Source organism: Heptranchias perlo, chromosome 6, assembly GCF_035084215.1.
Source record: "Heptranchias perlo isolate sHepPer1 chromosome 6, sHepPer1.hap1, whole genome shotgun sequence".
NCBI lineage: Eukaryota > Metazoa > Chordata > Chondrichthyes > Hexanchiformes > Hexanchidae > Heptranchias > Heptranchias perlo.
Genome location: NC_090330.1, coordinates 39,708,466 through 39,724,899, shown reverse-complemented (window position 1 = coordinate 39,724,899; position 16,434 = coordinate 39,708,466). Strand labels below are relative to the sequence as shown.

Here is a 16,434-nt window from a genome sequence, read left to right as displayed (position 1 = left end):
GCTATTCAACCACAACAGTCAAAACACACAAACATCTTGAAGGACACTCACTGACACACTTCCGTCTTTCTTGCAGGAGAAGGTGGCGCATAACACTAGGCAGCAGGAAAGAACTGGGGGAGGACAGTCATGCCTACACATCCTCACCCCCATGGAGGAGACAGTGCTGTTTATCATTGGATGGGCCGCCGCTGAGGTCGTGGCCACTGGTGGTGCTGGAGGTATCAATGATGAGGGTCTCTGCATACCGAATCCTCCTTCTCACTTCCCACTTCTCCCTCATCCCACAATCTTTTATGACTCACATGCTGCAGATAGTGTAAGCATGCACTTTTTACTTTCTCCTCTCCCCGCACCACAACTCAACCCGTGACCCTTTGTCATTTCAGATACCCAAGAACTGGAACTGGCCCAGTCAGAGGAAGATGACAGCGATGATGCAGACACACAGTCACTCAATCTTACATTCGCAGCCACCAGACTGACACAGCGCGTCCTTTAGAGGCTAGGATAGAGGATGGATCTGCACGTGGTGAGCCAGCAGGCACAAGTGCGCAGGAGCCGTGGCGGGGGGAAGGGATACTACAGGTGCCAACTCACCGGAGGCCATGGCCGCAGCGACGGCCTGTCCAATGATAGACAGCACTGTCTCCGTGTAGGATGTGTAGGCGTACCTGTTCTCCTCCAGTTCTTTCCTGCTGCCTACTGTTGTGCGCCACTAATTCTGCTGCAGAGGAGTCAGATGATGACTTTGATGGGCCAGGCTACAGAAGGAGGCTGATGGGCGTACACAACCAAATGTTTGCTGCACTGGAAAGCCTGCCAGAAAGCCTGCACACAATGTCAAGGGACATGGAGGAGTCCAGCTCCAACATGGCACAGGGCTTTGCACAGAGCTTGGAACAGATGGTCACCTCCATCAGCACATCTGTGGAACCCATCATGATACAGCATCAGATAACTGATGTCACAGCTTCCATTGCAGCACAAACAGCTGCCATCCACGGTCTGCATGCTGCATTTGGAGCTCAGACTGCTGCTTTGGAAGCTCAGACTGCATGTTAACTTGGCTCCGGGTACCACTGTTGAACGGGACTTCCATGACATCACAACAGTCCAGCAATCTATTCTCCAGCTGAGGATTGCTGAGGCTCCACCCCGGGAGAGTGGCAGTGGTAGCATAGAAGACGAACCTGCTGAAGTGTTGCTTGAGGACATGTATGGTGTGCCCTATGATGTTCCGTGTGGCAGCATGGCTCTCGTTATAGATCTGCTGTGCACGTGTGCATGTGTTCCGGACCGGAGTCATGAGCCATATCATGAAGGGATAACCCTTGTCGCCTTGTAGCCAGCCTTTGACTTGCCTTGCTGGTTGAAATATAGGTGGCATGTTGGACTGCCGCAGAATGAAGGAATCATGACTGTTGCCACCGTAGCGGGCATTGACGTGTATGATGTGCTGCTTTTGGTCGCACACCAGCTGCACATCGAGGGAGTGGAATCCCTTTTTGTTCATAAATCTGGCCGAGTTCAGATGTGGAGCACGCTTGGCAATATGCGTGCAGTCAACGGCACCCTGTATCCTGGGGAAGCCTGCAATGCGAGCAAACTCTCATGCTCGGTCCTGCTGCTCGTCTCTGTCAAGAAGGAACGTGATGAATCTGTTTCTGAGTGCACACAGAGCATCAGTGACCTCCCTTATACTGCAGTGCACTACAAACTGCAAGATATGCTTTTAAGTCCAGCAGCCTGAAAGGAGCCAGAGCCATAAAAAATAAGCGCCACGGTTACCTTGACAGCCACAGGCAATGCTGTCCTTGCCCTGCTCTGAGGCTGCAGTTGTGGCTGCAGCAATTGACAAATCTCAGTCACAACCTCTTTAGTGAACCGCACCATCAGTTGCACTGGTCGTCGCAGAAGTTGAGATAAGAGAATTGATCCCTGAAGGCCCTCACTGGATATGGCCTCCTGCTGAGTGCCCTGCGCCTCCTCCTCCTTCTCCTCCCTCTTCTATCAGCTTATCCCGCTCTGCGTGGCCTCTCTGCATGCTTCCAGTCATGTTCAATTTCCCAGAGGAAGCCCTAGCAGGCCACCCATGTCTAGAAGCAACCTTGTTCAGCACATTCTTTTAAATGCCACTAACTACTGCAAGACCACTCTTTATATAATATTGCATCTTTCTCCAAGTATAGGAAACTTCCACAAACACCCACAATTGTACCAGCAGCCAGAATAAGTAATCCAGCAACTAACCTGCAACTCCTGCATGATCCCTTTAAATAGCGCTGGTGGTGGTGCGGGGGGGGGGGGGGTCCTTCGTGCCGTTTAACTCCTATTCAGCTGTGTGAGGTTAGGACAGTGCGTTGGCTGGCGCATGGAGTTCAAAAATGCCGCCGACTGATTCAAATCAATGTTGCACACTGATTTACATCATAATTTCCCTACTCTACATGCTTCCGGCGTTTGTTTGGTGTGTGCAATCACCTCTACCAAGATGGTGTCCTGCGCACGTCATGCCGGCTCTGTGCACACACATCTTGGACCCCAGTTTTGGGGCTTAGGTGCCCGCATAGTGCCTACAAAATGGGTGTTACGCGGCCCAATTTATCCCCCATTGCCTTTAGGAGAAGAAGGGGAGGAGAAAATTTACTGGAATTTTGTTTTAAAACAGAAAACAATTTTTACTCGCAGCTCAAAGTACAACTGAGCTCTTTTGAGCTCAGTTTTAAATTTCACCATTTGACGTCTCCAATCAATCCAGACCCTCAAAAAATGAATGGGCAAGAGAACTGGAAACACTGGTGAACAGCACCAATAGCCAACCAGGAAAAAATATACAATGATGGGAAGGCTAATAGGCTAATAAGTAGAGACGGGGGCAGGGCCCATCATCCCTCCAGTCGGGATCAGCCCTGAACTTGTGTCAGAGTCTGAAGAAATTAATTTTTAATGCCAATTGTTAAAAGAATATGCACTAATTTCCATTTCTGTACAAGTCTGTAAAAACTGGACCTTGTTTGGCATGTATGGCAACAAAAGCAAAAAACTGTACCTCTGCCTTCTCTTGTCACCTGACTGACTGCCTCCAGTTCGACCTCCAACCAAACTGATGATTGAATAATTTCTATTTTTTTCCAATTTGCCACTTTGGATTTGTCGGGAATACACAGATTTTTGTTGCAAAATGTGATCAAGCTGAGACATCAATTAAATGCTGATTGCCAATGTAAAACATGAATGGTTCAAAAGTTTCCTGTTGAGCCATTTGCTCCAGTCCAGAAACCACCTTGGTTGTCTTTTATTTCTTGTGACTTACAGGTGGTTAAATTGGGTTGTGTAGTACCTGTTTTTTAGGTGCTACGCTTCAAAAGGGTGTCCAAGATGCACGCCCACTTCCAACGGGAAGTGCGCAGGACGCCATTTTGGTAAAGGGGTTTGTGCGTGCGCGCCTAACAACCGCCAGCAGCATGCAGAGCAGTGAGATCAGTGTGCAATGCTGATTTGAAGTCACCACTGCTATTTTGGAACTCCACACTCCAGCCAAGGCCCTGTCTTAACCTTACACAGCTGAACGTGGCATGAAAGACCCCCCCTCACCACCACCACCAGTGCTATTTAAAGGGACCATGAAGTACTTACAGGTTAGTTGCTGGACAATTTCTTCTGGTTGCTGGTGCAGTTGAGGCATCTTTGGAGATTTCTTATACTTGGATAAAGTTTCAGTACTCTGTGTGGTCTGGCTAGTCTTGCAGTATTTTTTATGTCATTTAAAATATTGTGCTGAAAGAAGTTGCTTCCAGACATGGGTGGCCTGGTAGGGCTTCCTCTGGGAATTGAACATGACTGGGAGAATGAAGAGACGCCACACGGAGCAGGACAAGCTGCTAGAAGAGGGAGTAGGAGGGGGAGCAAGGCACTCAGCAGGAGGCCATATCTGCGGAGGGTCTTCAGGGACCAATTCTCTTACCTCAACTTCAGTGATGACCAGTGCATGAAACATCTTAAGTTCACAGAAGAGGTTGTGACTAAAATCGGTCAACTGCTGCAGCCACAACTGCAGCCTCAAAGCAGGGCAAGGACAGCATTGCCTGTGGCTGTCAAGGTGACTGTGGCTCCTAAATTTTATGCCTCTGGCTCCTTTCAGGCTGCTGCTGGAGGTAGAAGCAACATGTCGCAGTTTGCAGTGCACTGCTGTACAAGGGAGGTCACTGATGCTCTGTATACAATGAAAAACACATTCATCTCAATCCGTCTTGCCAGAGACAAGCAGGAGGAGCGAGCACAAGTTTTGCATGGATTGCATGCTTCCCCATAGTCGAGGGTGCCGTTGACTGCACGCACATTTTCTTGCGTGCTCCTCATCCGAACTCGGCCATATTCAACAGAAAGAAATTCCACTCCCACAGTGTGCAGCTGGTGTGTGACCACAGGCAGCGCATCATGCAGGTCAACGCCTGCTATCCTGGCAGAAATCATGATTCTTTCATTCTACAACAGTCCTCTGTTCCACCTGTATTTGAACCAGCACAGCAAGTCAAAGGCTGGCTACTGGGCTACAAGGGTTACCCCTAATGACATGACTCATGACTCCAGTCAGGAACCCATGGACATGTGCTCAGCAGACCTGCAACGAGAGCCATGCTGCCACAAGGAGCATTATAGAACACACCATTGGTGTCCTCAAGCAACGCTTCCACTGCCTGGGCCGCTCTAGAGGAGCCCTGCAGCACTCAACTGAGTGGGTATTGAGATTTGTGTCGCCCTTAGTACCTGTCTTCCATGTGCCTTTTCTATTCCTAGTGCTCCTACGAGGTGCTTCCCCAGTGGCTGCAGCATGGGAGGTGGAAAGCTGCTGACCTTCAATTGAGAAGACAGCATATGGCCTTGAAGGATGACCTCGAGCAGCTCTGGGCCTAGAGGGCTCGGCTTCAGACTGCACCATCTCGGCCTGGGCTGCAGCAGTCTGGCCTGACTGGCTGACAGGCAACAGCAAGGGCACAGGTGGAGTAGCAGGGGTGGGAGCAGGAATGCTGTCATCCTGAGAGAGTCATGATGTGGAGATGCCGGTGATGGACTGGGGTTGACAATTGTAAACAATTTTACAACACCAAGTTATAGTCCAGCAATTTTATTTTAAATTCACAAGCTTTCGGAGATTTTCTCCTTCCTCAGGCAAATGTTTCAAGATCTCCTTGAAGCCTACGCATTTATACATATTGAACAATAATACATGGTGTTTACAGACTGCCCCTGCAACTGCCCGTTGCCAAGGCAATCACCGTGTTCAGACAGAGAGGTGTTACCTGCAGAACCTCCGAATACACATTCAACAAAAAAACAAACAGGGAAAAAAAACAGAGAAAAAAAAACACAGAGAGAGGCAGAAACATCCGGAAGGCAGAGAGAGCCAGCAAATGACCCATTATATTAAAAACAGATAACATTTGTTCGCTGGTGGGGTAACGTGTAGCGTGACATGAACCCAAGATCCCGGTTGAGGCCGTCCTCATGGGTGCGGAACTTGGCTATCAATTTCTGCTCGACGATTTTGCGTTGTCGTGTGTCTCGAAGGCCGCCTTGGAGTACGCTTACCCGAAGGTCGGTGGATGAATGTCCATGACTGCTGAAGTGTTCCCCGACTGGGAGGGAACCCTCCTGTTTGGCGATTGTTGCGCGGTGTCCGTTCATCCGTTGTCGCAGCGTCTGCATGGTCTCGCCAATGTACCATGCTCTGGGGCATCCTTTCCTGCAACGTATGAGGTAGACAACGTTGGCTGAGTCACAGGAGTATGAACCATGCACCTGGTGGGTGGTGTCATCTCGTGTGATGGTGGTATCTGTGTCGATGATCTGGCATGTCTTGCAGAGGTTACCGTGGCAGGGTTGTGTGGCGTCGTGGACGCTGTTCTCTTGAAAGCTAGGTAGTTTGCTGCGAACGATGGTCTGTTTGAGGTTGGGTGGCTGTTTAAAGGCGAGTAGTGGAGGTGTGGGGATGGCCATAGCGAGGTGTTTGTCCTCATTGATGACATGTTGAAGGCTGCGGAGAACATGGCGTAGTTTCTCCGCTCCGGGGAAGTACTGGACGACAAAGGGTACTCTGTTGGTTGCGTCCCGTGTTAGTCTCCTGAGGAGGTCTATGCGATTTTTTGCTGTGGCCCGTCGGAACTGTCGATCGATGAGTCGAGCGTCATATCCCGTTCTTACTAGGGCGTCTTTCAGCGTCTGTAGGTGTCCATCGCGTTCCTCCTCGTCTGAGCAGACCCTGTGTATTCGCAGGGCCTGTCCATAGGGGATGGCCTCTTTGACGTGGTTAGGGTGGAAGCTGGAAAAGTGGAGCATCGTGAGGTTGTCCGTGGGCAACCAACAGAGTACCCTGTTGGTTGCCCACGGACAACCAACAGGGTCCGTCTACCGCAAGCCCACGGACAACCTCACGATGCTCCACTTTTCCAGCTTCCACCCTAACCACGTCAAAGAGGCCATCCCCTATGGACAGGCCCTGCGAATACACAGGGTCTGCTCAGACGAGGAGGAACGCGATGGACACCTACAGACGCTGAAAGACGCCCTAGTAAGAACGGGATATGACGCTCGACTCATCGATCGACAGTTCCGACGGGCCACAGCAAAAAATCGCATAGACCTCCTCAGGAGACTAACACGGGACGCAACCAACAGAGTACCCTTTGTCGTCCAGTACTTCCCCGGAGCGGAGAAACTACGCCATGTTCTCCGCAGCCTTCAACATGTCATCAATGAGGACAAACACCTCGCTATGGCCATCCCCACACCTCCACTACTCGCCTTTAAACAGCCACCCAACCTCAAACAGACCATCGTTCGCAGCAAACTACCTAGCTTTCAAGAGAACAGCGTCCACGACGCCACACAACCCTGCCACGGTAACCTCTGCAAGACATGCCAGATCATCGACACAGATACCACCATCACACGAGATGACACCACCCACCAGGTGCATGGTTCATACTCCTGTGACTCAGCCAACGTTGTCTACCTCATACGTTGCAGGAAAGGATGCCCCAGAGCATGGTACATTGGCGAGACCATGCAGACGCTGCGACAACGGATGAACGGACACCGCGCAACAATCGCCAAACAGGAGGGTTCCCTCCCAGTCGGGGAACACTTCAGCAGTCATGGACATTCATCCACCGACCTTCGGGTAAGCGTACTCCAAGGCGGCCTTCGAGACACACGACAACGCAAAATCGTCGAGCAGAAATTGATAGCCAAGTTCCGCACCCATGAGGACGGCCTCAACCGGGATCTTGGGTTCATGTCACGCTACACGTTACCCCACCAGCGAACAAATGTTATCTGTTTTTAATATAATGGGTCATTTGCTGGCTCTCTCTGCCTTCCGGATGTTTCTGCCTCTCTCTGTGTTTTTTTTTCTCTGTTTTTTTTCCCTGTTTGTTTTTTTGTTGAATGTGTATTCGGAGGTTCTGCAGGTAACACCTCTCTGTCTGAACACGGTGATTGCCTTGGCAACGGGCAGTTGCAGGGGCAGTCTGTAAACACCATGTATTATTGTTCAATATGTATAAATGCGTAGGCTTCAAGGAGATCTTGAAACATTTGCCTGAGGAAGGAGAAAATCTCCGAAAGCTTGTGAATTTAAAATAAAATTGCTGGACTATAACTTGGTGTTGTAAAATTGTTTACAATCCTGAGAGAGGACAGCAGGTTCGTTTTCCATGGGCCACTGCCACCCTCCCAGGGCCGCGCCTCAGCACTCCTGGTGATCTGTTGGAGAACAGATTGCTGAACTGCAGTGATGCCCTGGAAGCCATGATGGCAGCAGTCTGAGCTTCCAATGAAGCAGTCAGATCTTTGATGGAAGCTGTCTGTGCTGCAATGGAAGTTGTGACATCGGTCATCAGATGCTGCATCATAGTGGGTTCTACAGGTGTGCTGATGGAGGTGCCCACCCGTTCCATATTGGAAAGGATGAGCTCTAAGCTCTGTGCAAAGCCCAGTGCTATGTTGGAGCTGGACTCCTCTGTGCTCCTTGATATTGTGCGCAGGCTTTCTGGCAGGCTTTCCAGTGCACCAAGCATTTGGTTGTGTATGCCCATCAGCCTTCATCTGTAGCCTGGGCCATCAAAGTCCTCATCTGACGACTCTACAGCAGAACTAGTGTGCGACCTCGCCCTCTGGCGAGCTGGCACCTGTGGTATCTGTTCCCCCCGCTCTGGCATCTACGCACTTGTGCTCGATTTCTCACCACGTGCAGATCCCTCCTCTATCCCAACCTCTAAAGTACACACAGTGTCAGTCTCTGAACTGGTGGCTGCAAGTGTTAGATTGAGTGATGGTGTCTCTTCATCATCACTGTCTTCTTCCTCTTCCTCCTCTGACTGGGAAGGTTCCAGTTCTTGGGTGTCTGAAATGAAAAAGGGGACAAGGGTTGGGTTATGGTGAGGGGAGAGGAGAAAGTAAGAAGTGTGTGCTTATAGCATCTGCAGCTTGCGAGTCAGAAGAAATTGTGGGATGAGGGAGCAATGGTAAGAGATAAGGAGAATTAGTTATGCGATCCCTCCAGCATTGCCAGTGGCCATGGCCTCAGCGATGCTTCTTCCCATGATGGCCAGCACTGTCTCCTCCATGGGGGTTAAAATGTGCAGACACGCATGTTCTCCACCAGTTTTTTGCTGCTGCCTCCTATTGTGTGCCACCTTCTCCTGCAAGAAAGAGGGAAGTGTGTCAATGTGTGTCCTGCAATATGTTTGGGTGATGTGGCTGTCATGGTTGAATAGTTGCCAGTGAGTGTGAGCTGTGAGTTGTGGATGCAGTGCTTGCAACAGTGCTAAGTGTGTGAGGGTGAGGTAAACCATATCAATTGAAGGATTGAGTACTGATTGTTAGAAATTGTTGGTAGGTAGATGGGGGTGTAGTGAATTGAACAGTGGATGAGACTGGTAGTCCAGTTGATAGGAAATGCCATTTGAAGATTCAACTCACTCAACTTGATAACTCGTGTCAGATCACTAAACATCTTCCTGCACTGTATCCATGTTCTTGGAGCTATGCTCGAGGCCTTGACCTCTGCTGCTACTTCCTCCCACTGCCTCTTGAGCATATGTCTCAAGGGCCTCCTGCCTCCCTGAGGATACAGGATGTCTCTCCTTCTCTCCACCTCTTGCACCAAGGCCTCCAGTACATCACCAGAAAACCTTGGTGCATGTTGGACCATTCCTCAAAGTATCAGATTCAGTTCTCAAATGACTCCCACCACTTCTTCCAGCTGCAAAACACCTCCCCTTTTAAGTAGTGCCAGCCACTCGCGATATCGGGCTCCTGGCTGATGCGAGCAGCCAGTGAACAGCACAGGTAGTGCTGGAATCATGGAAATCAGCTGGTAGCACCAATTTAACATGCTGCCTGCAGTGCAATGAATGGGCACGGGTTAATCGCGGACCTCAATCCCCACGCCCATTTTCAGGGGTTTTCCAATTTAACCCTCACAATGTTTTAATTTCCTGTATAGATTTTATTCAATTTTGATCTATTTTGGTGCAGCAGTGCGAATGCCAATGGCACCTGAAGGTTCACTCTGTTGTTTACATTCAATGTGTTCACACGGAAAGATTTAATTTTGAGTCATCATTGCAAGTTTGTAAAAAAAATATCTGCATTTTATCACTGGAAAACACCAAGACCCATATATGTTATATATTTGTTACTTGTGTTCTTCCCAAAGTATGATTCACGGCTGTGAAACGCTACTGATTGCACAAAGGAGATAAGTAACACAAATCTAATTATAGGTTAGTGCTTTCCTGCAGATATTTTGTTCATAGGTCTATTCAGATTTATGCCAATAAATGGGCTAATTAGCACCAAACACAGAAAAGTGAAGCAGTGTGTAAATGGGTCATTTGGTTCTATTTGTGTGAGCAAATTGGCCTACAAAATGTGGTTTAGTTTCATTAATGATATACAAAAGTTACCAAGAGGATTACAAAGGGTCGATATGAAATGCAGATTGCATTAATATTTATAGTTTTCAAATAAATTATGCAATTACAACCAAGCACTGAGCATACTAAGTTAGCATGGAGGGTGTAGAATGAGAGTAGGAGTGAAACTCCTGTAAGGTGGTTTGGAGTCACTGATGTGAAAAATCTAGAAATATAACTGGGATGTTAATTTGATAATTATTGCAAGTAGTTCAGTGGTAGTCTGTATTCTCCAATTTTAGTTAATACACCATTTTTATGATTTGCAAAACTTATGCTGTCATTTTAAGTTTTCAGCTCATGCACTGTGGTGCTGATTAAAGCTCAAAATTACATTAATAAAGTTTCTCAGATGTCAGGAGCAGCTTTATTACTGTGGATGCTTTGATTTGTCAGTGAAACTGTGATGGAGTTATGACATGTGCTGCCCATTACAGGCATGGCACTGTCAGTGGTTGCAAAAGCCACGATTGCACTCTATGTGCCAGTGTTATTTCAAGTTGCCCCTGGAACATTGTGAATATAAGCCAATCAACGCTGTGATGCAAGGTTTGCTCAAACCACACAGTTCGTATCCTTCCCCATTGAAAACTGATATCAGCATGAGAGGTCTATACAATGTTACAGAGTCATAGGCTTCGTAAAGGTCTAAGGGATTATAGATTTCACCCATGTGGCCCTATATGCTCCATTACATAATGCCATTACCTACATGAATAGGAAATTATTCCACTCCCTGAATATTCAGCTTGTTTGAGCCCGTCACAATCACATTGTGCAAGTCAATATTTGATACCCAGGTAGTTGCCACAAAGACAACAAAGGGGTAGAATATTTCAGCTTGCAAAGCGGTATCATCAAGGAGACTACAGAGGAGGAAGACATTCAGACACAACAGGAGTACCCTCGAGAAGCTGCAGGAGATAACCCATTGCAGCTGTGAAAGAAATTTGTGCAGTTCTCATACCGGAATTCTTCTCAAGTGGATATGCATCACAGACTCAAGCAGGTCAACTTTTAACATGATTTTAAGGCCCACCTGAAACTTCATCATATGGGCATTGGGCGACCGAGAGCCCCAACTGATTTTCAACGGCCGTCCGCCTGTTCTTCAGGTGAAGAATGGGCAGCCAGCAGTTGAAAATCACCCCATTATATATAGGGCCCTTTCTTTCATTACATATAGGGTCCTTTCCTTTAGATTGGAAAATTGCACATGTCACTCCACTATTTAAGAAAGGTGAGAGAGGGAAACCAAGGAATTATAGACCAGTTAGCCTAAAACATATTGGGAAATTATTAGAGTCTATAATTAAGGATAGAGTGACTGAACACCTTGAAAATTTTCAGCTGATTAGAGAGCCAGCATGGATTTGTAAAGGGTAGGTCATGCCTGACGAACTTGATTGAATTTTTTGAAGAGGTGACCAAAGTGGAGGACAAGAGAATGTCTATGGATGTTGTTTATATGAACTTCGAGAAGGCATTTGATAAAGTCCCTCATAAGAGACTGTTAGCTAAAGTTGAAGCTCATGAAATTGAGGGCAAATTATTGACCTGGTTAGGAAATTGGTTGAGTGGCAGGAGGCAGAGAGTGGGGATAATGGGCAGGTACTCAAATTGGCAGGATGTGACTAGTGATGTCCCACAGGGTTTTGTGTTAGGGCCTCAACTAGTCACTGTATGTATTAATGACTTAGATGATGGGATAGTGAGTCACATATCCAAGTTTGCCGATGATAGAAAGGTAGCCGCATTGTAAGCAGTGTAGATGGAAGCATAAAATTACAGAGAGATATTAATAGATTAAGAGAATGGGCAAAACTGTGGCAAATAGATTTTAATGTAGGCAAGTGTGAGGTCATCCACTTTGACCTAAAAAGGATAGATCAGAGCACTTTCTAAATGGGGAAAACCTCAAAACAGTGGATGTCCAAAGAGACTTAGGGATCTATGTACATAGATCATTAAAATGTCATGGACAGGTACAGAAAATAATCAAAAAGGCTAACGGAATGCTGGCCTTTATATCTAGAGAACTAGAATACAAGGGGGTAGAAGTTAAGCTATAGCTATACAAAGCCCTCATTAGACCGCACCTGGAGTTCTGTGTTCAGTTCTGGGCACTGTACCTTAGGAAAGATATATTGGCCTTGGAGGGAGTGCAGCATAGATTTACTAGAATGATACCTGGACTCCAAGGGTTAAATTACGAGGAGAGATTATACAAACTAGAGTTGTGTTCCCTGGAATTTAGAAGATTGAGGGGTGATTTGATCGAAGATTTCAAGATATTAAGGGGAACTGATAGGGTGTATAGAGACAAACTATTTCCGCTGGTTGGGGAGTCTAGGACTAGGGGACGTAGCCTAAAAATTAGAGCCAGGACTTGCAGGCCTGAAGTTAGGAAACAGTTCTACGGGTGGTAGAAGTTTGGAACTCTCTTCTGAAAATGGCAGCTGATGCTAACTCAGTTGTTAATTTTAAATCTGAGATTGATAGATTTTTGTTAACCACAGATATAAAGGGATATGGGGCTAAGGCAGGTATATGGAGTTAGGTCACAGATCAACCATGATCTCATTGAATGGTGGAATAGGCTTGAGGGGCTAAATGGCCAACTCCTGTTCCTATGTTCATCCCCAGTCTAGGCTGAATTCAAACCTGAGCCCCAGTAATGAAAGGACTTTGTATTAACCCAGTGGGCCATTCATAGGAATATAGGAACAGAAGTAGGCTATCCAGCCCCTCGAGCCTGCTCTGCCATTTGTTAAGATCATGGCTGATCTGTGATCTAACTCCATATACCTGCCTTTGGCCCATATCCCTTAATACCTATGGTTGCCAAAAAGCTATCTACCTCAGATTTAAATTTAGCAATTGAGCTAGCATCAATTGCCGTTTCAGTCCCCCGAAGAAAAATAAAGTGAGTTAAGGTTTTAAGGACTTGCGCTGTTTTACGCCCTTCAGAAAATAGGTCCTTATTTTATTGTGATAGCTACAAATGATTGTCTTATAATTTGAAATACTAAAAATAAAAATTTTGAAACCTATGCAAGCAACCAATTCTTAATTCAGAGTTCTTTTACTTAAATTAGAAGGTTTTTACACACTGGTTTTTATTTTAGTAAAACATGTCCGTGCAGTTCTCAATCAGTATGTGTACATTAAACTATACTTGATCCTGGATGTCTGTGGCTTTCCTAGGAGTGGGACAGAGTAGTCTGCGTCTCCAGTTGGCGTAGGCAAAGCATAGCGATATAAATAAATTAAATGCGGATGTTCCCATTCTCCTGCCTCATTGTGCTGGGTAGGCCGAGTCCCAGCCTATGCCTAGAATTCCCTCAGGGCCTTGTAAGGGGTGGAATCTGCCCCTAGCAAATACAAGGCCATTGATGCCAAGGGGAAGAACGGGGGCCAGGAATTTCCTTGGTCATGGTCTGCCAGAGGCCTGGTGTAAGCCTAGTGTAAGTCAGTACACACAGTGCAATGTACTGGTCTCATGAAAGACACAACTGGCCTCACCAGGGGGTTCAGGGTAGGCAAGTGGCCTGGACCCCTGAAAAAGGGTAACAATTTTTTTAAAAATTTCTTTCATTCCCCTTATGAAAGGGCCAAGAGGGGCTTTTATATGGGGTCTCCAGAAGTGGGCCTAAGCATCCCACCAACCCTCGCAATGGTGGCCAGGCTCCAGAGTTTCTGGCAGCATAGGGTTGGTAGGTGCTGGAGATGTACCCATAAGTCAACCAGGTGTCTGCTGACCTCATGTAAATTAGGTTTCCCCCTCCTGAACCTATAGTATTTCTTCAAAATTGTTGCTGTATTGGTTTTCAAGTTATATGAAATTTAATACAATTTCAAGTTATAAAAAGACAAAACATACATTGCTATATAAACACATTTGCTGTTTATTATAAAAATTGCCATTTGTGAGTTTGTTTAATTGTACCTGGTCATTGCCAGTTTTATGCAGCTACCAGTTCTTATCAATTTGCCATTTTAAGTTAAATTAAAAATTTATAAACTCGAGTGCAGTTGCAAATCTGATGCCTTCTATCTTCGTAAGGGCACTTATTATTATAAGTAAATGAGTGATACAAAAGTTTTACGGTGTAAGTCTTAGCAATCTGTTTTGGCTTTATAATATGACAGAGGGATATACTGATGCATGTTAGTTCAGCAAGAAAATTGTGATGTCCAAATCAAAAAAAAAGATTACAGTTTTTCAGTGAGTTAACTAATTTTCTTTTGTCTTTTTCAATAGGAGCTGAATAGACTTGAGCCACATACAAATTTCCGTCTTTGGCTTACAGCTGAAAGCCATCCCAAGTTCACCCCGATATTACTTCAGTCTAGTCTGAAAATAACATATGAGGTATGTCCGTTTTACAGGAAGGTCAAATTTTTAAGACAAAAATTGTTGATTGATTTTTTTTATTAGGAATCACACTGTATTAAAATAATAGATTAATGTTATGTTCAGTGGAAGAGAGTGCCACCGTAGAGCACTCGCACACATCTAATAATCAGCTCACAGGCTGCATTGGCAAATATCAAGTGCCCTGTTCCTTTCTCGTTGTTAGGCAATAATCCTGCTATACATGGGCTTATAAAGAGAGTGGAAAATAGATTGAGATAGCTTAAAAACAACAACTTGTATTAATATAGCACCTTTAATGTCGAAATAGATGCTAAGGTTCTTCAAAGAGGCATAAGGAACAAAATAGACACTGTAAAGAAGGAGAGATTAGGAGGGATGACCAAAAGCATGGTCAAAGAGGTGGGTGTTAAGGAGGATCTTAAAGGAAAAGAGGCAGAGAGGTTGAGGAGTTTAGGGAGTGAATATGGGACATAGGCAGCTGAAAGCACTGTAATCGGAGGAGGGACGTGCACGAGGCCAGAGTTAGAGGGGGGTTGCACTGGAGGAGGTTGCAGAGTTAGCGAGGGGTAAGGCCATGAAGGGATTTAAACATGCTGTTGAGAATTTGGGGAATTGGGGAACCAAGAGCCAATGTAGGTCAGCAGCACGATGCGGGATAGGATACAAGCAGCAGAGTTTTGGATGAGCTGAAGTTTACGGGAGGGTGGAGTAGGGAGCCTGGCCAGGAGAGCATTGGAATAGTCGAGTTTGGACATGACAAAGATATGGATGAGAGTTTCAGAAGCAGGTGGGCTGAGGTAGGTGAGGAAGCAGGTGGTGTTATGAAGGTGGATGTAGACAGTCTTTGTGATGGAGAAAATATGGGGTCAGAAACCCAGCTTGGGATTGAATAGAACATTGAGGTTGTAAACAGTCTGGTTTAGCCTGAGACTGTGGCCAAGGGGCTCAAGAGAGGTTGTGGAGACGTAGAGCTGGGTATCATCAGCATATATGTGGAAGCTGACCCCATGTCTGTAGATGATGTCACCAAGGGGTAACATGTGGATGAGGGAGAATCCTTGGGGGAACTCCCGAAGTGACAGTGGGAGTGGGAAGAGATGCCATTGGTAAAGATGCTCTGACTATGATTGGATAGGTAGGAGTTGAATCAAGCAAGGGCAGTCCCACCAAGCTTGACAGTGGACGAGAGGCATTGGATGAGGATGATGCTGTCAATCATGTCAAAGGGGATAAGGAGGAATAATGCACCAGTCATAGAGATTGTCATTGGTGACTTTGGCCAGGTTTGTTCCTATGCTAAAAACGGAAAATGCTGGAAACACTCAGCAGGTCAGGCAGCATCTGTGGAGAGAGAAATAAAGTTTCTGTGCTATTGGTGGGCTTGAAATGTGATCAAACAGAAAGTTGTGGAAGAGTTGGGCACAGGTCTGGGAGACAGCAACATGTTCAAGGATTTTGGCGAGAAAGGGAGGTTGGAGATTGAGCGGTAGTTTGCAAGGACAGATGGGTTGAGGGTGACAAACTTAGGAAAATAAATTAAAGTTTTCTGCATTTGGATTCACACGAGCTTTTTAATACTGCATCTCTACATTCGCTAAAGGAGTAGTCACACCTAAATTTAGATATGTTTCCTTACATTATTGTTTATCGAATATTAAATATGCGATAGTTGCATAAACAATGGAAACCTACTAGAATCCAAAATGCGCTGAAAGCATAGAGGCTCAAATTCCTGTCTTTGTTAATTTAACAAACAAAGTAAACAGGTAAAAAGTAGTGAAATACTCACATTTACTTTTTTGCTAAAATTAGTAAATACTTGAATTTCAACTCCTTAAAGTTTGGATTAAGTCATAGCATTTAAAACTTCTGAGGTATGAAGCTGAATAAATTATTTAATCTGTGCCTGGAGACTGTTGTTGCCAGGTAATCTAAAAAAAAATCAAAGGAAACACTGTTTATGCTATATGATTTTTCTTAATGGAACAAAGTTTAGAAATAGATGACTTTGATATCAAAAAAATTCCCTAAAGCATCCTCATCGGTCAGCAGCACTGTTACTAGAAGTGT

At 45.9% G+C, this 16,434-nt stretch overlaps 1 protein-coding gene across 4 annotated transcripts in view; it reads left to right on the top strand.

The window, feature by feature from the left end:
* dync2h1 (dynein cytoplasmic 2 heavy chain 1) overlaps positions 1-16,434 on the top strand; it is a 656,363-nt gene that overhangs the window by 444,546 nt on the left and 195,383 nt on the right. For 3 of the 4 annotated variants that reach the window (XM_067986146.1, XM_067986147.1, XM_067986148.1), the window contains exon 79: positions 14,248-14,358. In XM_067986146.1, coding sequence (XP_067842247.1) covers positions 14,248-14,358 — 111 coding nt within the window. Of the gene's footprint in view, positions 1-14,247; positions 14,359-16,434 lie in introns of those variants that run through there. The other variant, XM_067986149.1, reaches the window with a different exon arrangement.